Source organism: Takifugu flavidus, chromosome 9, assembly GCF_003711565.1.
Source record: "Takifugu flavidus isolate HTHZ2018 chromosome 9, ASM371156v2, whole genome shotgun sequence".
NCBI lineage: Eukaryota > Metazoa > Chordata > Actinopteri > Tetraodontiformes > Tetraodontidae > Takifugu > Takifugu flavidus.
The window spans coordinates 11,970,619-11,996,496 of NC_079528.1; the positions used below are offsets into that span (position 1 = coordinate 11,970,619).

Consider the following 25,878-nt stretch of genomic DNA (forward strand, 5'->3'; position numbering starts at 1 on the left):
TATCTAATAGCAAATAATAAACGCGAAAACGTGATTTGAAAATGCAGATTTATTTTTCTTAGTTCTGAATTGCAACGCGTTCCACAGTGACGTCAGTATCACGCCCATCTTGAATTATTCGTCGCAAAGGCTGCTGGGAAGAAAGGTCAAAAATCGACGGCACGGATTTACTGCAGCATTAAAGATTACCATTCTGGATAATCTATCCGATACCACCGACATAACTACTCATATTTTCCTCAGATTTAACTAAATTTCAACACAACACCGCGACAACCGCGTCAATAGTACCGTCACTTTTTCTCTACAATCTTGTCGAAACTCGTTAGCTCTGCCTGGCTGGCTAGCATTGTTATTGTTTCCCTTTCATTTAGGAGCCACGGCCCCCCGCCGAGGCTGGGGTTCGGACTGTCCGAGTGATGTTTTACACTCCATCCTGGGAAGATGGATGAGAGGTCCGGCAGCGGGAGCCACCACCACCACCACCGGCTGCTGATCGTCCTGGTCATGGTGTTGCTCTTTGGCGTCATCATGATCCAGTATGTCTGTCCCAGCAGCTCGGAGTGCCAGATGCTCCACCAGTTGGGATCCTGGTTTAAAGACGGTGGTGCAGCTGGCAGTGAAATCCAAGACGGCCTCCTAAGGGATCCGTACATTGCAGAAGATGGTGCTTTGGTTCGCTTTGTGCCTCGCTTCAACTTCAGCGAAACCGATTTAAACCGCGTCGTGGACTTTAACATCAAAGGAGACGACGTGATAGTGTTTCTGCACATCCAGAAAACTGGCGGAACGACGTTTGGTCGCCATTTAGTTCGAAATATTAAGCTGGAGAGGCCCTGCGACTGTCACGCAGGACAGAAGAAATGCACCTGTTACAGGCCAGGTAAAAAAGAAACTTGGCTTTTCTCTCGGTTCTCCACCGGCTGGAGCTGCGGCCTCCATGCGGACTGGACAGAGCTCACCAGCTGCGTCCCATCACGCATGGACTCAGTAGAGGTTCCAGAGAACCTGTTCAGGTTAGTGAGGGATTTAAGAGTCCCTATATGTGCTTTAGAATGAAAAATAATCAGTGGCTCATATCTTGTGCAGAGTAACAGCGATGGGATGATGAATATTATTACAAAATAACGTCTTTTTTTGCTCTTTCCAGTAGGAACTACTATTATATAACCATCTTAAGAGACCCAGTATCCCGCTACCTGAGTGAGTGGCGCCACGTTCAACGTGGAGCAACCTGGAAGGCCTCCTTACACGTGTGCGACGGCCGTTCGCCAACGCTGTCCGAGCTGCCCAGCTGCTACTCGGGAGACGACTGGTCTGGTTGTTCCCTGCAGGAGTTCATGGACTGCCCTTACAACCTGGCAAACAACCGCCAGACCCGCATGCTGGCTGATCTCAGCCTGGTGGGCTGCTACAACGTCTCCGCCATGGGCGAGGAGGCCCGCTGGGCCGTGCTCCTGGAGAGTGCCAAGAGGAACCTACGTAGCATGGCTTTCTTTGGGCTGACTGAATACCAGCGGAAGACCCAGTATCTGTTTGAGCGTACTTTCAACCTAGAGTTCATCACTCCTTTCACACAGGCCAACGGCACGCGCGCCTCCGGCGTCGAGGTGCCTCCCAAGACGCAACAGAGGATCCTCCAGCTGAACCAGTGGGACCTAGAGCTGTACGAGTACGCCCGCGACCTTTTCCTGCAGCGTTTCCAGGCGGCCAGGCAGAAGGAGCGCAGACAGGCCAGGGAGAGGCGCCAGCAGGAGAGGAGGCGTCTCCGTGGAAGGTTCACAGCGAAGCAGTGGGGGCAGCAGAAGCCTACAGAAATAACCCGTCACCCCGACAGACACTGGGGTGTGGCTGAGGAGCAGCAGTGGAGGAAAGATGGCGATGACGGCGAGTCAGAAATACTGTTGCCAGACCTGTGGGATCAGGATGAGAACACAACCATGGATGATTACATGGATAATGTAGAACAGTGGTAATAAGGAAAAACAAGCTTTGAAGACTATTAATAAGGATTGTGCCAAGCTCTGCCTTGTTGTATTGTTATTAAAGGGAAATTCTTTTTAATATATGCCTTATGTACAATCATTCCTTTTCTTTAACCATGAACCTGTAAAGCAATTTTTAATACTCACTGACAACCGTAATGATCCCCCTCGGTGAGCCGGGTGTAGCTACCTGCGGTCCACAAGCCTGGAAGACTGCATTTTAGACGAGCATGACCTCCTGCAATTTAACTTGATTGAAATGTTTATTTTTTTATTGGTTACATGAAATATACATATGTGCGCTTGAGTTTGTGATTTAAGCTGTTTTAAAAATTGTCTCCAACATCTGTTTTTCAAATGTATGTGAAGCATCTTTTGCAACAGAAAATGGGAATGTTTTTTTAAAAAAAAATAGGAATCTAAATGTTTAGTATTAAGTGATTACGTTGTACACTGGCTGAATGTCTCAAGTTTCTGTCTTATAAATTATTTTACGTGAGTGGTAGCATTTTTTATGTTGTGGTCACTTTTCCACGGCGGCCGACAGGTGGCGCTAAAGTGTTTTTGAAAATCCATAATATCAATTTTTGTATACATTTGATTAAAGCGATCTAATGCGATCTTCTTTCAAATCAAAATAAAATACAACAGCATAATTAGCACTAAGTCAATTTAAATGCCTAATTTCATTTAGATAAATGCCACTTCTCGTGTCAATAACAATCCTGTTTTACATCTATTAACGCTGTAGTTTAGATGCAAAAATGAAAATGACATTTTCGCTCATTAGCCCTGTAAGGGCCGGCATTATACGCAATCAGTAAATTCATACCTCTTGAAATGATGAAATCACTGTGATGCCAAACGCACTTACAGCTACTTTATAATTACATTTATCAGGAGCCTGCAGCCGTGCTCAGCCTCACAAATGCAGGTAAATCCTCAGCAAGCAGCATTTGTAGACACATATCAACCGGGGAAAAAGCACAATTCACCCGTAATTTACATCTTTAAAACGACACCCCAGTGTCTCCCTGGAGATATATATGTTTACTGACATCATGTTGAACAGCCCCGCCCGTTAGTAACACCTGATTTATTAGTGCGTTATTACAGCCTTTTTTAATGTTCCGTGCCCACACTTGCAGCATGATGCTGGCGCCGGAGCCGTCGTGACTCTGGCTCCCTTCAGATGAGCTTGCACTGAGGAAAAAACACCCCATCATTGCTTCAACTCCTCCCTCGCCATTCAGACCTCCCTCTGCTTGTTTCTTTTAAACCTGTTACACTGCTGTCGTGCCAGCCAGCGTCGCATTTGGGCTGATTTGGTTGCAGCCAACGTCTCAGCGGCCAGACAGACCTACGGTTCAGTTTATTTCTTCCGATTCTGTCATTTCCGGCTTGGTTTTCCCCTCGTTTGTTTTTGGCCGTTCTGGGGACATGTCCGACTAACAAGGCGGCTTCGGGGGGAATATCGTTTTCCTCAGCTGAAGATATCACCCCAGCCCCAAAAGGTAAGAGTCTGTGACCATCCGGCGTCCTTTAGTTTGCAGCAAAAATGGGTGATTTGGTTTAGATGTCTGTTGTTTCCTGCAGCAGGAACCTCCCTGTTGCACATGCTTTGGGCAGGTCTCTGCAGGGATTCAGGGCGCCGTGCGGGTTCTCCGGGATCCAGCGCTCCTGCACTCTCCCTGACTGTATGATAGGTTCTGTTTTGCCACTGTACCAGTGCACCACCAGTTACCATCATGGTGGCTCATGTGTAACTTTGCATCTAGTCAAGACAAGTTCGTCTTCTCTGAGTCTTGGAAATCTGCACTGGTCTGGCAAGTTTCTCTTTAGTTAATATAAACAAAGATGGAGAGCTGTGCAAACACTGCAGCCTGTTTTCATTTCCTCCGAGGGGGCAGCTGCAGAGGCTGCTGTGGTGCCCTTCATGCTAATGGGGCAGGTAAATATTCGTGACCCGTTTCCATGTCGCAGCATTTGCGATGTTACAAGCGGGACCGAGAGTGGAAGCAGTCCAAAAAAATAATAACGATCCAAAATATTGTTATATTCTTGATACTTGTGGATGGTCCTCTGGAGGATCCACCTGTGCCTTGACAGGGGCCCTCAGGTTGGGGCCACGTGTCCTCTACAAAGGTCAGATATTAGTCCCTTTGAACTTGAATCTGAGTCGCCTGTTTTCACTGCTGTTGCGCCTCCATTTCCTGATGACGTCTAAGAGGTGTCATAGTGAGCATTTATTTCATTTTTAGTTTGTTTTTCGTCCGCATAGTTGAAAAACAACAACTTGCATTCATCTTCCAGCCCTCGTGATGTCTCCGCACATTTAAAACCCTCCGACACGGATGCATCTTCATGTCTGTGGGCAAAACGGCGGTGATTGGTGAACTCTGGCGGGAGCCTGAACGTTGTCCTGCGTGACAGGATCGACTTGTTATACGTTGGTTGAATGAGAGCTGCTGTCTTAATGAGCTGAAAGGGATTACCAATACTTAACCTAATTACTTTGGTCGTTCAGCTTGGGGCTTTCGCTTTCACTCTGATTTATGATCTTCCAGCTTCTGCTTTTTAATCAGTCACCTGCTGGTTGTTGTTTCACCGTGTTGCCTTGTCACCACTGCCGAAACAGACCCCGGGCAACAGAACCGGTGTTTCACAACATTCTCAGGCCTTATCTTGTTCCTCGGGCCAATCATTAATCACCTTTTTAGGCCTGGTTGTCGGGTCGGTCAGACAGTATGGTAATGCATTAAATATGGACAGTATGTAAATGCAGAAAATAAAAACAATGCTGTTTTCACTCTTCCGTGTCATTGTGTCACCTTTGAATGCAAAACGTGCGTTTTTACAGCCAAATGCTACGTGGCTAAACTGGAGCGAGTGACAGAATTCAGATGTGGGCTGTCTGCGGAGGTGGCACCGAGTCTCTGACGCCCCGTAGCCTTAATGACGTTGGCTCGCCACTGGAAGGTGTGCTGCGGTCCCCCGGTGGCGCTCTGCGTCTGACGAGGGTAGCCGAGGCAACGGCAGCCCACCGGTCTGCTGACCTCGGCCGGCTGCAGCGCCTCTTCGCCGATGACTTGGTGTGTATTTACTCACGGCCCAACAGATGATCGATTATGCTGCAGATTTAAGGTCAAATAGCGTCCAGGGTCGTTCACATGGGGGTATAAAGTTGCACGACTTTAAGCCTGAAAGGTTCGCTGTCGGTGTCCGAGACCACCGCCGTTCTTGTTTCTCGTGATTACTAAATCAAAGGGAGATTGCTGCTGCTGCCAGAAGGGGAAGTAAAACTAACTATTCTGGTATATCGACTTGTACAATTACCTCTTTGTCTGCATCTGGTAGGTCCTGGCTGTTTTAAGCATATTAGGCTGAAGTTCTCTGCTGTCGTAATAACATTTGCAGAATCAAACCCAGCCCAATTCAGCACAGCAGACGGATACACGATGTCCTACAGGTTCTCCTGTTTGTCCCTGTTCTTTCCACTCACACCTCCCAGCTTGTTAATAAATACTCCCCCCAAAAGGGGAATGTCACTTTTCACCTACTCCACCCTGGCATGATTTCACTATTTTAAACCGCTCATTGTCTTCAGTCTCCTTGAGGGACCTTGATGTGCTGCCAAAGGAAAGGCCAACAAGCAAGAGCTCCATAACAATACCTGAACCGGGACTCCTGGTCATCCATGCTGTGGACAGGGTTTAACCTGGAACGGCCTCGGAGAGACAAGGGCTTGGAACAGTAAGATTAGTGTTGCCGAGGAGCATTTCAACGGTGTGAATCACCGCCTCGCCGAGCAACGTCATCAAGGCGTGCGTAAGCAGAGGCGCTTCCCGCCGACACACGGCCGCACACACCCCCGGGGAAAAGTTCCCACTGATCCCTGCGACCACGAGGAAGAGGAACGTAATAAACTGGTCCAGCTGGCCAGAGATGTTCAGCTGCTCATCTCTGCCTCTGAATGGTTCTGTTGGTCGGCACGTGTCTGCTCTGGTGCTCGAAGGTGGGCGTGACGGTCCAGATAGCACCCCCTCAGTATCCCTCCATCTCCCACTCCCCCACTGCAGTGCTCTCCTTCTGGGCTGTCCACACACACACACACACACACAGGCACACACTCCCCCCTGTTGGTTCCTCCGTCTGTGTTTGCTTCCATCAGACACAGGCACTGATAATATCTGCCCCCCACCTCCCCCTATCCTTTATTCATCCTCTCTATGAATGTATTAGCTGGTGTGTCAGACCAAACGCTGTTTGGACTTTGTCTATTCCCAATAAAAACAACCAAGGCAAATTGCGTGTGTGTGTGTGTGTGTGTCCTGATTGAACTGACTCATTGATCTTTATCTGTATTCAGTCGGCGTCCAGACACGTCACTCTGCTCCCCGAGACTGAGTTGCTCAGCATTCTGCCCATGTAAGATGTGGCACAGTCGTCCACGTCGGCGAGCCCGATGGCGTCGCCTCGTGGTTGTGCTACAGTTTGAATGTTAGCTCGTGGCGCGACCGTGACTGTGCTGTACCAGGGTGGAGGGGGGGGGGGAATCCTGAGAGGAACAAGGACAGATTCTGTGGAGAGCGGAGCTGCTGTGGAAACTGCTCCGTCATTGGTCGAGCGCGCGCTCCGCGTGCCTACAAAAGCCGCTGTGAATGGCTGAAGGGTTTGGCACAGCAGCTGGAGCCGCGTGTGTGTTCCTGCTCTGCTTCTCTCAATTCTCCCTTTCGCGTTAGCCGTCCGTGGGATCATCTGCGGGGGGACATGCGTCCAGGTGACCTCGGGGATCTGTTGCTTTTACCTCGCAGCGCTTTATCCCTGCGGCACTCAAGCGCTGCACTTTTGGCTTCGTGGCTCTGAGGGAGTTGAAGTGACGTCTCTGTCCTGCCTGCTATCTCCCCACATCTTCCCTCTCTCCCTCTTGTAGCTCTTAATCAAGACTTAGCTTTCCCTTTCCTGCTCACTGCTCCCTCCTCTCTTCTTATTCGATCGTTTCCCGTTTGGCTCATCAAAATCTGCGCGCGGTTTCTCTTCAAAAGGCTGCTCAGTGCGCCGAATTAACCTTTGTCTTTCTGTGTTTCTGGTCCAGAGCAAGACGCCACACAAGGACGTGTTGGAGAGAGGTCAGCGAGGAGGATGCTAATATAGGGATGAGAAAGAGACTGAAATAAAAGCAGGAAGCCGACCTCCAAAGTGCCTACGACAAGGGGCTGTCTGCTGCTGCGTAGCTGCTGGATATGTGCTCTGGTGTGATTCTGGCCTTGAATGGAGGCTGTATTTCATCGTGACAGCCACGGAGTCGTCCACCGCTCGCTGCCGAGCTCCAGCCCTCACGTCCGCTGAGCCGAGCATCTCATCCCGCCCTGCGAGGATCCCCTCTCCGCTCCTCCGACCCTCCTTTTCGGACAGCCGACCAGCCCCGACGCCACAGCGAGCGCTCTGGTTGCGGCCATGCTGACGTGAATGTAACGCGGTTTGGAGCTGTTTCGGACGCGGACTCGCCGTCACATCCCCGGCGTGCCAGAGTGATGTCCTCAGAGTAGATTTTTTTTTTCCTATGAGACGGAGCTGGCCTCTGCTCACAGTTACCACCCCTCTATCTCACCGCAGCGAAACTTCAGCTGCCGATTTTCCCAAGAGCAGCGGACAACACAGCCCGAAGGACTCACCACCCGCTTCCTGTGAGGGGGGAAAAGAAAGATTCCTGCTTCTGTTTTCACAGTCTTTTTCAGGAGACTTTTTCTTACATCACCCTTAGTCACCCTTGCTCCGCTCAGGCGCCTTTTTTTTTTTCTTTTCTTCACCTCACCCATCCGTCTCGCCGTTTGTGACGACTCCGATGGCCGTCAACATGACTATGGGCCGCGACACTAAATGGCTGACCCTGGAAGTGTGTCGTGAGTTTCAGAGAGGCACCTGCTCGCGGTCAGACGCCGAGTGCAAGTTCGCCCACCCCTCCCGGAGCTGCCATGTGGAGAACGGCCGAGTCATCGCCTGCTTCGACTCCCTCAAGGTAACGTCGCAAACAGACGCGACACACTTCTGCGCCTCCTTACACGTGGTCCTGGAAAGCTGTTGTTAGCATGAAGCCCACCACATCCCAAATTGAAAACAGATCTAGAAAACAAATGAGTTAGTGTTATAGGCTGTAAATGGAATTTTACCTTGAAGTTTCCCCACACAATGGTGACTCAAGATGTGTTGCACTGTTATAACAGTGCACAATTTATAACCGCTATGCTGTTATGACAGGGTAACAGTTATTCTGTTGTAATGCTTCTTGTTGTTGGACCATATGGTGACCTCAGACATGTGCTGAACATAAATGAACTTGTATAGAACGGTAGAAATACACATACTTTGACGCTTGGGATGGCAACAAGATTTGAGTCCCTTGTAAGGGGTTTTTGCTATATTTTGTGTTCCTCTTTGTACAGATCTGCCTTTTGTTTCCTCTCTTCTCTTCTTTCCCAGCTGAGTTCTGCTCTAGGTTTCTCCCTGTTAAAAGGGAGTTTTTCTTTGCCTTACCTGATTCAAGGCATGTAATGACATTGAATTTATATTGCTGCTGTTTATATCCAATTATATTGAATGAACACAGATTACCCACAATCCTTGATGAGTGCATTTATAATGAGGAGGCACCTACACTTAGATTGACATTATTTTTTTTTTAAATACGACATGGTGCTCTGACTCTGAAGATATATCTTTGTGAATGCACAGGTTACAACAAGCACACAGGAGTGTTCAGAGTTGTTCAAGAGGCTGTTCACTACCAGGGAACCAGCAAATTGAAGCAGCAAATACCAGTAAAACCAGTAAACTAAACGGTTATCAGCCCTGCCACAGTGAAAGGGGACTAAAAATTCTCATTTACCTTGTAAATATGTTACACACCTGGTGACTTGAATGAAACAAGTGTCTAGTGCAGATTTCTGCCTGTAACCAGCCATGACGAGCTTGCATGCCAATGACAGCCAGGCCGTTTTAGTCCACATAAAGGACATTTTCATATTCAAGAAAGCTGAAACCTGTATTTTAATGAGCAGAAACTGGTTTTGGGAGCATAAACTAACAGAGACAGAAGGTAAAGCTGATCTGTATCCTCGGTCCTCCTTCCTTATAGCCGTGAGCACCATTTGCCAATTTCTGGTCCACCGGCCCATAACGTAGATGCGAGATGCTCTTTGTTGTTTCTATTTTCAGCTGTAATTTGACAAAAGGCCATTGTACGGATCCATCTGTAACGTGGTCGTCAACGTAGCTGCAGCCTCGCTCCGCCTCTCCACACATAAATTGATGAGTGATCGCCACAACATATAGATTGCTCTCAAACTCAGGAGACCCCCCCCCCCCATGTGTGAGCTTTGGTGCAAGCAAAAGAGGAGCCGTGCGAGCGCAGCTGCCTTCGCCTCGTTTATTGAGTTAGAATTTATTATTCAGCCATTTTTCTATGTTATGTGTCCTCCAGAGCAGGATGGAGCGGGAGAGACAGGGGGAGAGAGGGGGGGGCCTAGCAACAGCACAGGAGTGTGTACTCATTGGATAGTTTGATCTTCCTGAGTGGCAAGGCTGTTTTTAGCACCGAGCAACAGCCTGGCTCTGCACTGGTAGCACTGATGATCCGCTTTGGGCCAAAAGTAGTGAATGTAAGCACGGGGGCATTTTTTTCGGAGTCCCGGGGGTCACGTTGGTCTGAGCGAGAGCTGGAGACGGTGACAGCCGAAGGTCAAACATCCTTCTTTATCCGCAGCTGCAGCGGGATTTCAGTGTGTCAACAGTCGCCTCCCCAACACTGTTTCTGAGCTCGCCGTTGTTCAGGATTATATTGGGCTGTTTCTGTTAAATACAAAGCCGCTCCTCCCTCTGCAGCATCGTTTCCACCCCTCCCTCCTTTGTTGATTTTTATGGCTATATCTGCTAATGGACACACTCATGGCTTGGGTTTTTTTCCCCCCCACATCGGGCTTCTTTTCTCTGGACCAGCATTTGCAGAGGGAGGGGTCAACTCACCACCAAGTATTTATAGCGCTTTGTCGCCGTCATCCCCGATCAGTGGCCAAGACGTCACACCCGCTCAATATGCCGGAGATTTGAGGCCACTGTGACGGGAGGGTGTCATGGCTGGTCCCCGGCAGAATATTATTTCCACTGTGTGTTAGTAGAGAATTCAGACATTTAAAAGGCTGGAACGACCTTTTTCCAAGGGGCAGCAGGGTATGGTGACACGAGCAGATCATTAGCTTGTCAATACGGCCATCAGCCCTTAAAGTACCCTTGAAATCGAGGAGATGGTGCATTAGTCTGCAGATATATGCAGGTACAATTCATCCATCAGGCACGGGGATATCTGAAGCGGTGCTCGCTCCGTCCTCTGGAGACGGTCAGGATGGTAACGCAAATACAGGAGGAAGGTTGTTGAGGGATTCGTTTCGACGTCACGGTGTGATCAGGAGCTCCTGTTGTATTTCCTGCGGAGCTACAGTTGAACCCAAACTGGAACTTCAGAAGAATGCTCTTGTTGTGTGCTGCGATGTCCGCGCGCTGCCTTCATTTTCTCAGACTCTATCAGTGTCACGAGTGGAAATTTCTCTGCGTTGGTAGATTGTTGCCATAACTACCAGAGGAGATTCCAGACCAACTACTTGCCGCAGCTCCAGTCTTTAGCGTCTCCGCCTTAGCAGAGAATTTGAAAAATGTTGTTTCTGTGTCAAGTTAGAGATAACAGGACAACACAGCAGCGCCAGACCACAATATTCGGATCTGAGTTGGCCTCCCGTCTGATGCAGCTCCTCACTCACTTAACCTGCTTGAACATTCTCGTGGAGCTGTGACGTCATCATCACCGTCCGGCTCTCTGCAGCATGATGTCAGCTCATCTTCTCTGTTTCCTGCTGCCCACAGGTGGGTTAGGTGGTGGGGAGTGTGGCTAAGCCTGAGCGTGGCGACTCCAGTGGGTCACCAGCTCTGCTGCAGGGGCAGACAGCTGTTGGCAGCTGGCTGCCAAGGGTGCAGTTTGACCCGTGGAGGTCCTGCAGCTTCATTTTTAGAGCCGGTTGAAGAAGGACGCTGCATGGATGACGGTCGGGGACTAATTTAATTGAACCTTCAGCTCATTCAATGCACAGAATATCTTTGCTGAAAAACATTAAAAATTCTTTACATTCGAGTCATAAATGGTCCCTCTGGAGTATTTCTGCTCATATTAACCTCATAGGTTCTATCTCAAATAAACCGACTGGAAATTGCTTTGGGCCAAACATCAGTTCAGCTCAATTGTGTTTGTGAGACCGAGAGGCAAGCTAATCCACGGAGCTGCAACCAGCAGCAAATATTGATGAAATACTACACATGGAACCGTCGTATCTGATGATCTGACAAGGACACTGGGAGGAGATAATTGGACACACGTGTGAAGGATATGTGCAATCCCAGAGAAGCAAACTGAGAGGGGAAAAAAAGGAGCAATGATGCAAGAGGGCGGCAGGCCTTTAAAATAAGCCAGGAAATGAATATAGTTACAGAGATGAAGACAGCTGCTGCGAACCATAAAGGATTATACCAGATGATAGCACCAACTGAAGCACATGAAACAGCAAAGCCTCAGGAAGAAGGTTCTCTGTGGGTCGGAGTCGGGCTGGAGCACGATTGTCACTTACAGATATTATCATGAAAAATGGGGAGACTTGGCCTCAGCCAGGTAAAGGTTCTGTGAGAACTGAGCACGTTACATGTTTTCATTCTTCAGCTTTATCTTCTTTTCACAGTGTTCATTTGTCTTCCGTCTCACCTCCAGTGTCTCAAGCGCTGCTGCGAGGTTCTTGCCTCTTTGTTTTGTAAGCTTCACATACGCTCGGGTCGGAGCTTCTCCTCAGTACGGTGGACTCGGGTTCATCTTTGCACACCTGGCATATTGGGACATTCGTCTCAGCAGATCCTCTCAAGCTCTGTCGTCCTGGATGGGGACCTTTGGTGGCCATTTCCTGGTTTGATTGAGGTCAAGTCAGGGCTGAGCCACTGAAGGACATTTACAGAGTTGTCCCTGAGTCGCTCCTGTGTTGTCTTGGCCGTGTCTTTAGGGTCTTTGTCTTATGAGAAGGCGAACCGTCAATCCCGTATGAATCTATTAAGTATACTCATCTATCATGCGTTTTGCCACTCTGCCACAAAGCTCAGACTGGTCGAACGCTGACATGATGCTTGACCTTTTGGGACTTTGTCCCTTCTGCACACAGGATCTCTGGGGCTCCACCAGAGTGAGCAGTGTGGAGCGAACTTTCAGTGTTTAGGATTTGATGATGGCGATATCTCACGGATACGTCAAAAATGCTAAATGTTTAACTTTGACTGTCTGCCAGTACAAACCTTTAATGTCGTGCACCGGTCCTCTGTCCTCAGGGACGCTGTACCCGTGAGAACTGTAAATACCTTCACCCTCCTCCACACCTGAAGACCCAGCTGGAGATCAATGGGAGGAACAACCTGATCCAGCAGAAGGCTGCGGCGGCCATGTTGGCTCAACAGATGCAGTTCATGCTGCCTGGAGCTCAGCTGCAGCCGATAGTGAGAAATTCCTGCTTTTGAGATTCATTCTGTCGACAGAGAACGTTCTGCTGTAACTTGTTTTGTCTCTCGTATTTCTGCTTATGACTCTTTACTCAGACAACATTCCCAATGACGCACTCCCTGGCAACAAGTCCCAGTATGGCTTTCAGTCCATATTTGAACCACATGGGTCCAGGCATGGGCCTGATGCCTGAGCTGCTGCCCAGTACTCCCCTGCTGGTCCCTGGGAGTCCCACTGGCCTGGCAGCCATGTCCAACGGCACCTCCTCACACAAACATATGCGTACAGACAAGCTGGAGGTATGCAGCCTGAACGCAGCCGTTCAGTGTATCGGTATGATCAAAAGGCAAATCTTGACTAGCGAGCTTGATCGTTATGCCAGGTTTGTCGGGAATTCCAGCGCGGAAACTGCACGAGGGGCGAGAGCGACTGTCGCTACGCTCATCCGCTGGAGGCCGGCATGGTGGACAGCAGCGAGAACTCGGTCATCGTCTGCATGGACTACATTAAAGGACGCTGCAGCCGAGACAAGTGCAAGTACTTCCATCCGCCGGCACACTTGCAAGCCAGGATCAAGGCTTCACAGCACCAAGCCAGTCAAAACACAGCGTCTGCGGCTTTGGTGAGTGATTACAAACTAAAAAGCAGCTAAGGTCAACAACAACTCCTTGAGTAATCTGGTAAAAGATCTTATGTATGTGACATAATGATCCAATAGAAAAATAAGTTACACGTATAATATTTGCTTTGCAGAACAGTGGAAAGGTTTTGTTTCCATATTCAACCCATAATTGGTTGACCGCAGTGATCTAAGATCATTAAAAGTGAGCTAAACCAGTTAGCACGCCAACTGTAAAGGGGTGTTGTCAGTTCACAGAGCTGATATTCTCACCAGTCGTTAAGATTTAGCCGTTACTAAATTATACAACCGCTTTTGAGAGAATCATTATTAGATGAATAACAATTCCATTCCATCCTTATATGGAATTAATCTTTGGGCGTATTTATATGAAAATTCATTTCCCTGTGATGTCATTTGAAGACTTTCTGCAGTCCTGCACTTCAACTTAGTTGCTGTGCAGCGCCCTCTTGTGGTAGCAAACACCCGCAAGATGTAATCTGGGGTGTACGGGTGCATTAGGGTGTGCATCTGGGTGTTCACCAGGTTGTTTCCAGGATCTCCTTCCTAACCCTTCTCCTGGGTCTCTTCCTGGTTAGTCTCCACCTGCAGGCACTATGCAGCTGTTACCAAAGAGACCAGTCTTAGAGAAGAGCAACGGGGCTGCTGCAGGCATCTTCAACCCCAGCATGTTCCACTACCAGCAAGCCCTGGCGAACATGCAGCTCCAGCAACCAGCCTTCATCCCCACTGGTGAGTGGTGCAGTGGTGTGGTGACGCTGTGCTGACCTCGCCATCCCATTCACGACGCTCACCCTTCCTGTCTTTCTGTTTGCTTGCTCGACATTTGATGACAGAAAATTAAGACGTCAGACAGCCATTTTTACAGACACGTGATGGGTGATTGGATCCTGGAAATCTAAATCTAATCACTAATAAAAACGCAAATTTTAAATGATATGATGATTACTTCAAAAGTAAAATCTCTGAAGTCCGTCAGACGTGAATTATTGATGTATGTATTGGCTGAATTATACAACACAGAGGTGTGCAGTCCAAACACCCACACAACTCCTCTAATGTAGGAAGAATATCCTGAGTACAAACGCTTTTTTAATCCCACACACATTTCATCTTCTTGCTGCTTGAATGTACGGCTCGGTGACTCTGTCATTGTCACACTCTCACTCTGATTTAATCCATGTTACTTTTATGTTATCGCAACTTGTTTTCTAAGGCCCTAGACTCAGTTTTTACTCAGCTATATTCAATATATTGATATTCTGGGTCATCCATGGCTTTTATAATGTTAGTTATTGCACAGAAAATCTATTTTATACTTGTATTAAGACCTTGTTCTAACCCCCTAATAAATTTGTACATTGTCAGGCCATTATCATTAATCTTAATTTAAGGCTTAATGTTAAACTCAGGTTTCCAAATATAAAACAAGAGTTCAGACCCCAAATATGTAGAAACAAACAGAACACAGAATTCTACGAGGCCTGTTGAGAATCTGCTTCTTCTCTGCGTCCCTGCGTGGTTGTTCATGCGTTTTCTCTCGTCTCTACCACATTAGCAACATGCTCAAACAGATTTTATGACTTCCTACTCATAAGGAGCCGTTGTTGTTATTGTTGACTATGAAAAGAGCACCTGATGCTCCAGGAACAAACCAGTTAGCCGTTCATGCTTTATGCACAAAAAATAATCAAAAAAGAAAGTTTAGGAGATAAAAACAATCGGTGTTCTGATTTAAGGAGCATGAAGAGCTTTAGTGATAGCATCGTCATATATTTTGCACGTACTATTAATCATTGTCTTTGTCCTTTTGGTACTTTCACACGTATCTCTTGTCCATGTAAATACAATTATCAGATTTTCCAGTCTGATTAGATTGTATTAAGGTTCATTGCCTTGTCTAATTAATCATGTGTTGGTAAAACGGTACATTTCCTTTTAACCATTTGGCTAATGAAATATGTAATTTTCTTTATCTCTTTTGTTTTTGCATGTGTCTGTATACTTCATTCTGGCAATATCACTGGATTTGTGCCATAACCTGTGACCCTGCACATTTTGCCATGGTAACCATATCATTCCTGTCCCCCTCCCCACCCCCCCCCCCCCCTCCTCCCCCCGTCCACATCCTCGTCCTTTGTCTTTCGTCTGACTCGCCTGAATAAAAGTTCCCATGATGCACGGTGCCACTACCTCCACTGTTTCGTCGGCTTCGACCTCAGTCACCAATGTTCCTTTCGCTGAATCAGCCACCTCAGATCAGGTTTGCTCTTTCAGTTCTCCCTTCTTTGTGTAGTCGTCTTCCATCCAAGTTGAGAAAACCCCGCCTGTAGTCTCACTTTTATTTCTTCATTCCATCCTGTGATGTTTTTGATTAAAAATAAGAAAACATTTTCATGAAAACCGGACAGTTTTTGTCTTTAATATTAATTATTATATTAGCTGGTACAAATTATAACAAGGCTTCACCTAAACTAATACAGTGATAATAATTATCATCTGAGTCCTTCAAACATCTGGTGTGTTTGCTTTTGTAGTGTTTTAAGGAACCACCGGTCCTGTGTCATCAGTCCATGGCCATTTAAATATTCAAGGCTAAAAAAACCCAAAAAAACAAACAACTTTCATTACATGCCATATTTTTGCATCCTGATTAACATGTCCATGACTTCTGAATTGTACCTGTTGTGTTAAATATTTAAAACATGAAGATTTCTCTGTATTCTATATTATTATACTCTAAATGTACCAACTCCTCCACTGCTGACCAGGTACCATCACTCTTCCCTTCTCTTCCTTTCAGTAGACTCCTCTGAGCTTCTGACCCCTGATCCGGTGGAGCTCCAGTGCGTTCCCATGGAAACCCATTTCTGTCCCGTCCCCAAACTTCTGGTTGCGTCTGCTCCCATGGCGCTGAACTCAGTAAGCCTTTCCCGAAACCTGAGTTAAATCCCCTGAAGCTTTCGCTCCGTCAGGGCGGTCGTGTTGTTTTTGTTTTGTTTTTTAACCCCCGAATGCAGCAAACACGTGCCTCAAACTCAGCGCACCGACAGAGCGAGGAAGAAAAACAGAAACTGCAGCGGTTCATGCAGTACATGCTTGGATATGACACCTTGGCTCACAATCCTGATGCATTGTGGTCCGACGAGGCTGAGCAAGGCTTGATTGAACACACACACGCACGCACACAGACATATGACATTCCAAAGTCAGAGGAATTCAGACCATGATCACATTAGGTTTACATTCAGCATGGCTGTGGATGTAACGTGTCGTCCTGCATCTACCGTTCCGTTCCACATCCCGGTGTTCCTCATCTCACCCAATCAGTCGTTACTGAGTTGTTTGTTTGTTGTTTGTGCCTTTGATTTAGCTGCTCAGCTGCAGCACAGGACACTCTGCAGCCTACATACAAGATTTTCTGACTAGCAGAGGGAACCTATGATGACAGGAGTAAAGCGATATCACGTTAGCCCAGAGTTCATTAAAAAAAAAATTGCACAAGGATCGCCACTTTAAATTTATATTCTTTCAGGAATTTTTATTATTATTTAATTTCATAGTCTTTATTGGAAACTGGATGATATTGAGGAAATGTGAAATTGGACTGCTCAGATCGGTGTTTTCTGTCTGATTCGGGATTGTTTATGTTCTGAAGATCATTTTCCGAATGCTGAAAAAAATAGCTTAATGATTTGGTATCTAGAACCATCAATAAAAGCTGTCCACCCCTGGGAGGAGAAGCTTCAGCTCTGCCACATATCCTGATTTTTACCAGGCTCAAGTCGTGATGAAGGTTATGTGATGTCTCTGAGGATCAGGTCAAGGACTTCGGGATTTCCTAGACTTTTAGCCCTCATGTCAATGATGTCATTGTACAAGACTAAAGCTGAATTTGGTCCCTGTTGTTGTGCCTACAGTCTGCATGGTGAAACATGCAGGAATCTGCCCCGATGTCTGAAAACAAAAAAAACCCTGAATACTGAGAGGTGTGGCAGTTGTGTGACTAACTGCTGTCTTGTGATATTTGAGTGGAGTACACACACACAAGATTTTTATCCTGTCTGTCTCTTTGGGGAGAAAAGCTTAGGAGCTGAGAAGCTCCTGCTGGCTTTATAAGTGTCAGCTTTTCTAATGACGTGCCCTTTCTATCAAAAGTCAGCCTGTTCTCGGCGTGGCAGCCGTACCCAGAATTCTTCATCGCAGCTTTGGATACTGGCTCAAATCAAATTCAAACGTGCCTCTTACATGTGTCCCCGGAACTGCTAATGTCAGTACAGAATGGACCATAGAGACAGTTGTGATATTTGCTCCATAATAACAGTGGTAAATCACATCTGGACTGCAGCGTCTTCTCTCAGAGTGCCGAGCTGTCTCATCATTTATGTAAAGACATAAATCAGACATATTTGGTTGGCTGTAAGTGCTACGGACATTAAGACATTTAACACTGACCGTTATTCATATTTTTAATATACTGTTATTGTGTTGTGAATGTATCTAATGCAAAAACTACACACGCTCCTCCAAAAGATGAGCTTGTTATAATGTAACGTTCACTTATATATAGACTATTTCAGAGATCACATAGTTACCATGGAGACACTGTGTTAAGACATATTAATGTATGTGTATAATTTGATTTGTTCTTAATGTCAATGAGTGGCGTAACTACTTTTACAAATACTTTTCACCCTCGGAAAATGTAGAGCGTAACTGGACATCACAGCGCCATTTTGTGCTAGTCAAAGGTGTAACCTACTTTCTGAATTAGTGAAACTAGATGAACGACACCAACACATACAAAAAAGGAAAAGAAATCAGCACTTGGTATGCGTCGCTTTTACACACTGTGGGTTGTGACATTAGGATTAATCTGTCGCTTACACAGTTTGCTTATCTGTTTCATTGTGTTTGATGATGCTCTTGTTTGTCTGCTACCTGTAGAGTTACAGTTTATCATAAATGGTGGAAATTGGTCATGATTAGTACAAATTGATTAAAGCCATCAAAACAAAACAAAATCCCCCCGAATCTACGACAATAAAATTCAATCAACTGTTCCTTGGCCCATTATAAATTACGTTAAAATTTGTTTCGATCTTTTCAATTTATTTATTCAGACGAATAAACAAGGGCGATCACTTATTACCCTCCTCGGCCGAGGTAATAACAAAATTAAGTCCTAAACACTACATGTGATGCGATGTTTCAAGGGGACACTAAAGAGGTGCGGACCGAATAGGGCAGGTTGTTAAGGGACACGTTTTGATTAATTTTAAGTCACGTGTTTTGATTTTGACAGCTTTTTATCCTTTATTTTGGATGAATTTATGTTCTACTACATGTGATGACTGGCAACTAATCATAAAGAGGAAAAAAAGAGAGATATTTAACTTGAGCGTAAAGGTCCGTCCCTTTATAGTGTCCCCTGAACCGTACCGTTCAGTACATTTATCTCCTTTGTTTTGGATTTTCAGAAATATGTTTGTTGCCCATGTCTAGTCTTTATTTAAAGCTAAGCTATCAGTCTCTTTACAGTAACACACAGAAGCAAGAGTGATGTCAACCTTTAGTCAAACCCGACAAAAAGTTTAATTCTATTGTATATGACATATCCAATACTCCCGAATTGTTGATTTAAGTATTATTTAGTTTATCTACAGATTAAACAATACACAGCCTTCTATATGTTTGTCATTGTAACAAAAAAAGTCAAGAAGTGTAATTTTGATACTTTTGTTTTTCAGTGTGTTGAGCAGATACATTTTTCTCTTCGCGATCTAAGCAGAAATTGTCTTCTCCTATTTAATGAAATTCGTGTTTCGAATGTCCAGACAAATGAATTTGTCTAAATCCTACAGCTTTGAAGAGACTAGCTTTGATTGACTTTCTCTTTCGCCTTCCTTTCCTCCCCTTTTAACATGATTATGCCTTCACTCGTTTCTGTCCTGCTGGAACAACAGAATACTTGATTCTTAAATTGTGCCTCTCGAAGGCATTTGGATATAAGTCGATTTAGATCTGCAGTTTCATGCACAAGGTTGTGTAAATTAGGGGGATTTTATGGTCACTTCCTCTTTGTAATTTTATCGTACAGCCATGAATCTTCACTGTCATTACTCTGGAATATGCAAAATGCTCTGATCTCATTGTGTCCAGTGAACAGATCCTTTAGCATGTGGACATTTAATCCGGTCCTGAACATACTCTGTTGCCTGGGGCACAAACAAGGGCCTTATATCTTGATCACTGTATAGTGATGTGATAGCTGAGTATGAAAGTGACATTATTAACCATAAGTTAGGCTTTTCTTTTTTTATCTGATGTTATACACAGCATGGAAATTAAAAAAACATTTATACACTGTTAATAGTTTGTGTAGAGCAACAAAAAAATATATAATATGATAATCATTTGTATACAATGATGGAGTCATTGTTAATGGTAATAGTTGTTGCTGTGGCAACAAAATAACAACATGGCTACCTTTCTATTGTCCTAATTGTGATTTATTTCCCCTCATTGATTGAAAATAGCCTTGAAATAGCCTACAAGATTACTTTATTCAAAAAGGGAACGTTGAATCAGACCATCTTGTTATGGCATAGTGATAATAGTAATAATTAAAAATGAATATTTTCTGTGGAAAATTTAAATTCTACTAATGTCCACAGGTCCTGAGGGGGAGATCAGGTGTTGATTTTGTTTTGTTTATTTGACCTAAACATTCTGTTTTTTGTTCTGTTCCATGTTTAGTTTTTTGTTATTAGTTATTAGGAAAATTTAGGATGTTATCTGTCCAGGAGGTTTTAAAAATGGGGGAGGGGTTTGAACTAAGTGAAAAATCTTCTTTTTCTTTACATCCACCCTCAGCTCACCCCCTGCAGACCGGACAGGCGTTGCCTGATTTCCTCTGCACAGAGGCGCGAGCTTTCATCTTTGAGTTTTGCTCAAAATGATGACGGTCCAGAGCCTCTTCCTACCCAGCTGTGCTGGGTGATGTCGATCCTTGCTGAGGTGTATATGAATGTGTGACGTTCACCTTGTTTGCACTTATGTACATAATGTCAAAAAAAAAGCAAACTCAAATTTTATTTTGAATATAGAAAAAAAAAGAAATCAAACCAGTGTATTGTTATCGCATTGATTATTTCTGTAATTTTATTACTGCCTGATATGTTTTGTTTTGACAGATCTGTCCTCTTTTGTTGGTTTGCTAGAGCCTTGTTCTTTGCCAAGCATGACATTGCCTAGCTATAAATATGACTTTTGTTTTTTTTTTTTTTTTTTTTTTCGTGAAATCTCATGTTTGACTCCATACTATGAACCAGTATTGAACTTGTCCCTAATTTCCATCAGGAGCACTTGGGCAGTTGCAGTGCTTCTTTAGTATCGCATTCATAGCGCACAAAATAGTGCCCCTCCCCCCCGGGCTGAAAAGCAGCCCGGAAGCGGAGGAAATCTGGATACGCAGGGACATGGATGTGAGATGTGATCGTGGGTTTATAAACTTGCATTGATTGTTATGTCTTTGTGTTAAATGGGTTATCTTTTGCCTCCTTGATGTCATTATCCAAAACAATAATAAATCTGAATTCTCCCCAGGATTTACAGCCAAAATTGTAAAGAACTTTTCCAACTTGTTCATCAACAACCTCCTTACAGAACCCCCGTTCCTTCAGGGATATGTGATGCTCCTCATTTGCTTTTAAAGCCAGCAATTTTGTTGCCATGGCACGTGTCCGAGTGGCGAATTGAATGAGTCATTCTGGTGAATGGGCTCACAGCCCTCAGACTCCACATGTGGAGTTGAATTACAGCAGGTTTCCAGTCACTAACCAGTGGAAAGGGTTTGGTTATTGATTAATTTTGATCATTGTTTTAAAAAAGCTTCATTTGGACTTGTGCCTTCCTCATGCAAGGTGTAGATTTCCTGTTACGGTCTACATCTAAATTAACTTGTATTGAGTGTAAAACAAAACCCTTTATTTAAAATCATTTGGTGGGTCGTTAAATTGACTGCAATAATTGACTGGATGGTAACCTGTGGAAGGTGAGGGCCAAAGACTGTTAAGGACTAAGCCATATGACACTCGAGGACAGACTTGAAAGTGACTGCTCTTATTACACCATCAATTGCTTCAATCTTGTTTTCTGCTTGTGACGCTTGTATGTGCTGCTGTGCTACTTGCCAATTTATTTTGCAGTGTATAGCTAAAGTAAGTTACTGTGCCTCCGATGAGTTCTGCCATTTATGTTGACCTTTAATAAAACTCATACATGTGATTGCCCTGTGTTGTTTTTTGTTTTTTTTTTTGTTTTTTTACGTTGCAAGCTTTGAAAGACTATGAGCCTTATCAACCAAATAGGCAGATGCTGCAGTGTGACCTGAGAATAGTTGCATGTGTGAAGGTTTGGTGTGTAGCTTTAAGTCCTGAATATCATATTGTGTATTGAAGGGAAGGTTTAAGTGTTTCATATCAATTTGTCAACCCATCCGTTTTAGCCAATTGAGTTATGCACTTTGCTATATCCTGGTTTCAATGTATCTTCGGTTATCACAAAATCCAAAAAGAAGATATTGTTTCGTATTTATCAGAAAGGATATTCTACAGACGTTGCTATGTATGGGTCAGGAACTGTGACAAACGCAAAAAAGTGTTTTGCTTAGCACCAGGTAAAATTTATGGCGTTTTGTTGATTTTATTAAGCGTTTGATCGGTCTTTAAAACTGCTTTTGTACAATACGCCGCATCCGTTAATTGTTGCCGCAATTCAAAATATCAAAACGAAGAGTCGTCGGGAGGGGGGCTTTTATTCTGAAAACAATCAAACCGGATATTGTTTCGTCGTTACCGGAAGCAGAGCTCTTGGCTTCAGGAAATCAGTTGGTGGAAAAAGCTGTCCTTTCTGTTTCAAACCAGCCCAGCACTTACTCACACACGCACATATACTACTGCGGAGCAACAATAAACTTTAGACAATCAACCATCGGGTTGCCGGTATACAACATGCCCGTGTGATAAAGTCCCGGGCCGGAACCAGAACCAGGCCCGAAATAACGGACATTTCCCAGCGCTGCGTTTTGCGACACCGGCGGAGCAGTGTCTGTATGGAGGTACTGGCATGCACTCTGTGAGGAAAGTCTTCCATACTACCCTGACTTGCTGTCTCGAACTAGGCAGCAAGTTCACTGATGAGTCTACTTAATCTATGTTTTATCAGATCGGACATAAAGGGTTCGAGGCAGGAGGATGGGATGGCATGAATTTAGCTATAAATAAGTTAGCTTCGGCGCTAGCTAGGATCAGAGTTAACCTTAGCGAATTGCAACTTTTCTGTAGCCTTGCTAGCGAAGTAACGCGGGGATAGACGAGTATGAGCGCTGCGTTCGGGTATCTGTGGAAATAGACCAGCCGTTTTTAATCGACACTTGGTCGGTTCACTTGCGAGACCGTGAAAAGGCCCGATGAATGTTTTTGGAGCGTGTACAGCGCTGTAGCTAAGGCGTTAGCTGCTAAGTTAGCCTTCCACGACCGCCCCGATGAAAGAATATAAAGTGGTGGTCCTGGGCAGCGGCGGCGTCGGCAAGTCCGCGCTGACCGTCCAGTTTGTCACCGGCACATTCATCGAGAAATACGACCCCACCATCGAGGACTTTTATCGTAAGGAGATCGAAGTAGACTCGTCGCCCTCCGTGCTGGAGATCCTCGACACCGCGGGGACCGAGCAGTTCGCCTCCATGAGAGATCTGTACATCAAGAACGGGCAGGGGTTCATCTTGGTTTACAGCCTGGTCAACCAGCAGTCATTCCAGGTACCTGCTTTTGTAAGACACTTTAATCCACACTAGAGCGGATACTGCCTGATCTTCATGTTTATACTCATTAAGATGTTTCATGTTGGCCCATATAGGCTACTGTGTGGGTTCATTAAGACATGCAAACATTTGAACTTTTGATTATTCCCATTCACCCTCGATATTAACCACTGTCTATAGTTGAATGCTTCTATTTGTCTGTATCATGTTGTTATAAACCATTCGTGCAATAATCATACTGAGGTTTCTCAGTTTTTGCCAGCAGGAACTGTTAAACAACTTCAGCAGTTTTAAGTTCTTCTCCTCCTTTATCTTCCAGGACATTAGACCAATGCGAGACCAAATAGTGAGAGTAAAGCGCTTCGAGAAGGTCCCGTTGATTCTTGTTGGAAACAAGGTCGACCTTGAATCTGAACGCGAGGTGTCCAGATCGGACGGACGGGCTCTGGCACAGGAGTGGGGCTGCCCCTTTATCGAGACCTCTGCCAAAAGCAAGACAATGGTGGACGAGTTGTTCGCAGAAATTGTCCGTCAGATGAATTATTCCACACTGCCAGAGAAGCAGGAGCAGTGTTGCACAGCCTGTGTGGTGCAGTGAAGCCGAGGTGCGAGCACATCAATTTCTAATTATTATTGGCTGTCTTTTTCTCTCTTTTTTGTTCCAACTGAATGTTACCAAAACTGAGCAGGCCACAGTCAGTTTCTACTCATTTAGAAAACGTGATGAAATGCTCCTGCAGTGTCTGTAAATATTGTTTCCCAAGCTGAGGAGAAATGTGACACTTGTCACACTTGTCACATGTCTGTGTGGGGTTTTCAGTAGAGTGTAAGAGACATTAAAGACGAGCTGGAGGTGAGAAAGGCAAGTGGGTGGCAGTTTTTTTTTATGTGCCTTACGATAAGATAGGCAAAGTTTATTGCACAAATGCATGAGAAGCTCAGTGCTGGAAGCAGAAAGGGACGACTGAAACAGACGAGGCGTGGAAAAGGGAAAATGTGACATCCTGAGAAAGAAAAACATGTTCCAAAACAGGAAATTCAGTTTAGTGTCTTTTGCAGATGTTTGCCTGTGGTTAAAAGCTGCTCACATGCACAACATTAGCTTAACCATTCAGACGTGACCTTTTCTTTGTCTCTGCATTCACAGATTTTGGATGGGCACCAGGAGTTTGACGAACAGTAAAGTGGGGACACGACGTGTCCGACTTGGCCTCCTGACAAAAACTTGCCACATCTGGCGAAGCTCCCGTTGCGACAGGCCGGATGTCTGGCCTGGTTTTTGATCACCGTTAGTGTTAAGACGTTTCTGCTGCAACCTTGACGGCCTTTGCGACGACCACGGACTGAGTCACGCAGACAGACTTGCAACAAAATCGGCCATCTGTGAATTTGAGTTTTTCCTTTCCTAGCTGGATGTAACCCTGAAATAATGAGTGTTTGTGAGGTTGCAGTTTATTTTCTAAGCTGCTTTAATCACTATTATATACTTTATTATTAATTGTATTATGTCCGTTTGGAATTTGACAAAGTATTTCCTAATATCAAAACCATTTTGACTTTTAAGCATGCGTCCTGCGACTGGTTTGTAGTCCAGGTATACAGCTCGCTTTATTTTGGAATTGTTGTCTAAGATGGCTATTTTAACTGGGACAGACTACTGCAGCTCTGGACAGAAGTTTTGTTTTATTCCACCTTCAGGAAGCGTAGGATGTTTGACTTTGTGAAGTAAACTCGTAACATTTGCATCATGCTCACTCATCCACGGCCCGTTCGACCTTTGTGTGCTTGGCGTTTATCTTTTTATGATCACAGTGACCCGAAGCATCCAAGCTCGTCTGAAAACGCGCATGTTCCAAATCAAAAGTGTTCCAAGAGCCATTTTACTGTTTCTAGCCTCCGTTCTGTTTCTACACGGCATGAATGACGTGGATGCAGGTCTTCCATCTTCAGAGGGAGAAGGATTTTGGACCCACCAAAGGAAGCTAATAAGGCGTAATTGTGTGTGTGTGCGTGCGCGCGCGTGACTACATAAAATAAGTGGCTTTAAATTCAGGAAATGCTTCTTTGTTGTCATCAGCTAATCTTACTGGTTTGATAAAAAAAAATATGGCACAATTAATCAGATATAACTTTGTATTTTTCTTTTTCTTATAGTAACATATTTATTAAATAACTAATCACATGGATAGCCAGTTTAAGTTTTTAAGATAGTTTTTGCTTTGGTGATTTCAGGATATATGGTACATCTTTTTTTAAGCTGAGGATTTAACAGAGCCTTAAATCATTTCTGTTACACCCTGTTCTCACGTTCCATCTTTTCTTCTGATGGATAACAGTTATTATTTGATAATAAACATCCTGACCTCTGCTTTTGCTGTGCCATTGGTTTCATATGATCTTTAAACTGACTCAGTATTTAAAAAGCAACATCACCCACATGCACTTTTAACATGTCCCTGTAATCTGTGCTGATTTGAAATGACAGATTAACCTACAGCCCGTGTTGTGGTTGTTCTTAGTTGGGCGTAAACGTGTAGAACCCCACTAACTTTTCCACATTACCGGTCATATTTTGTGCTGATAATTGGCAGATCTGTAACAGCAAACAACTGAAAATACACCAACGATAAATGTGACCTTTGATTAAACGCTGCTTTCCTCACATGACCGAGGAAGCTGCTTTAAGAAGCTGCTTTAAGATTGATTTTAATCTGATACAAGCATCGTTAAATAAATCACTGGGTTTAATGATCTGCGGTGATGCTGCAAACCAAAGTGTCAGAATAAACCTGCTCAGGGTCTAAAAATACACCTACAGGAAGGAACCGCAGTCGCCAGTTCCTTGTTGCTGTCT

General features: G+C 44.9%; 3 protein-coding genes across 7 annotated transcripts; all 3 read left to right on the forward strand.

Annotated features, from left to right (window-relative positions):
• The first annotated feature begins 102 nt into the window (after window positions 1-102).
• hs6st2 (heparan sulfate 6-O-sulfotransferase 2) lies at window positions 103-2,651 on the forward strand. 3 transcript variants are annotated; one of them, XM_057042395.1, is made up of 3 exons: window positions 104-287; window positions 375-1,016; window positions 1,151-2,651. In XM_057042395.1, exons 2-3 carry the CDS (start codon window positions 445-447, stop codon window positions 1,974-1,976), a joined length of 1,398 nt encoding a protein of 465 aa, XP_056898375.1. In that variant the 5' UTR covers window positions 104-287; window positions 375-444; the 3' UTR covers window positions 1,977-2,651. The 3 variants fall into 3 exon arrangements, with proteins under 3 accessions (XP_056898376.1, XP_056898375.1, XP_056898374.1); XM_057042396.1 differs by having other exon boundaries at window positions 103-1,016; window positions 1,154-2,651; XM_057042394.1 differs by having other exon boundaries at window positions 104-1,016.
• A 570-nt stretch (window positions 2,652-3,221) lies between these two features.
• Window positions 3,222-21,490, forward strand: mbnl3 (muscleblind-like splicing regulator 3). Of its 3 annotated transcripts, XM_057042400.1 has the most exons (8): window positions 3,225-3,499; window positions 7,081-8,004; window positions 12,393-12,557; window positions 12,657-12,860; window positions 12,944-13,183; window positions 13,780-13,933; window positions 15,370-15,464; window positions 16,008-21,490. In XM_057042400.1, the coding sequence occupies exons 2-8, from the start codon at window positions 7,831-7,833 to the stop codon at window positions 16,023-16,025; spliced, it is 1,050 nt and encodes a 349-aa protein (XP_056898380.1). In that variant the 5' UTR covers window positions 3,225-3,499; window positions 7,081-7,830; the 3' UTR covers window positions 16,026-21,490. The 3 variants fall into 3 exon arrangements, with proteins under 3 accessions (XP_056898378.1, XP_056898377.1, XP_056898380.1); XM_057042398.1 differs by lacking the exon at window positions 15,370-15,464 and having other exon boundaries at window positions 3,222-3,499; XM_057042397.1 differs by lacking the exon at window positions 15,370-15,464 and having other exon boundaries at window positions 3,223-3,499; window positions 16,005-21,490.
• A 580-nt stretch (window positions 21,491-22,070) lies between these two features.
• Window positions 22,071-25,392, forward strand: rap2c (RAP2C, member of RAS oncogene family). The gene is made up of 3 exons (XM_057042401.1): window positions 22,071-23,021; window positions 23,344-23,629; window positions 24,172-25,392. The coding sequence occupies exons 1-2, from the start codon at window positions 22,749-22,751 to the stop codon at window positions 23,620-23,622; spliced, it is 552 nt and encodes a 183-aa protein (XP_056898381.1). The 5' UTR covers window positions 22,071-22,748; the 3' UTR covers window positions 23,623-23,629; window positions 24,172-25,392.
• The last annotated feature ends 486 nt before the right edge of the window (window positions 25,393-25,878 follow it).

Excerpts from the sequence above, each read along its gene's own strand:
- hs6st2 (XM_057042394.1), top strand. The coding sequence starts at position 445 with ATGGATGAGAGGTCCGGCAGCGGGAGCCACCACCACCACCACCGGCTG. Across the intron at positions 1,017-1,150 it reads GTTCCAGAGAACCTGTTCAG|TAGGAACTACTATTATATAA; the intron begins GTTAGTGAGGGA and ends TGCTCTTTCCAG.
- mbnl3 (XM_057042397.1), top strand. The coding sequence starts at position 7,831 with ATGGCCGTCAACATGACTATGGGCCGCGACACTAAATGGCTGACCCTG. Across the intron at positions 12,861-12,943 it reads TGCGTACAGACAAGCTGGAG|GTTTGTCGGGAATTCCAGCG; the intron begins GTATGCAGCCTG and ends TCGTTATGCCAG. Across the intron at positions 13,184-13,779 it reads ACACAGCGTCTGCGGCTTTG|TCTCCACCTGCAGGCACTAT; the intron begins GTGAGTGATTAC and ends CTTCCTGGTTAG.
- rap2c (XM_057042401.1), top strand. The coding sequence starts at position 22,749 with ATGAAAGAATATAAAGTGGTGGTCCTGGGCAGCGGCGGCGTCGGCAAG. Across the intron at positions 23,022-23,343 it reads TCAACCAGCAGTCATTCCAG|GACATTAGACCAATGCGAGA; the intron begins GTACCTGCTTTT and ends TTTATCTTCCAG.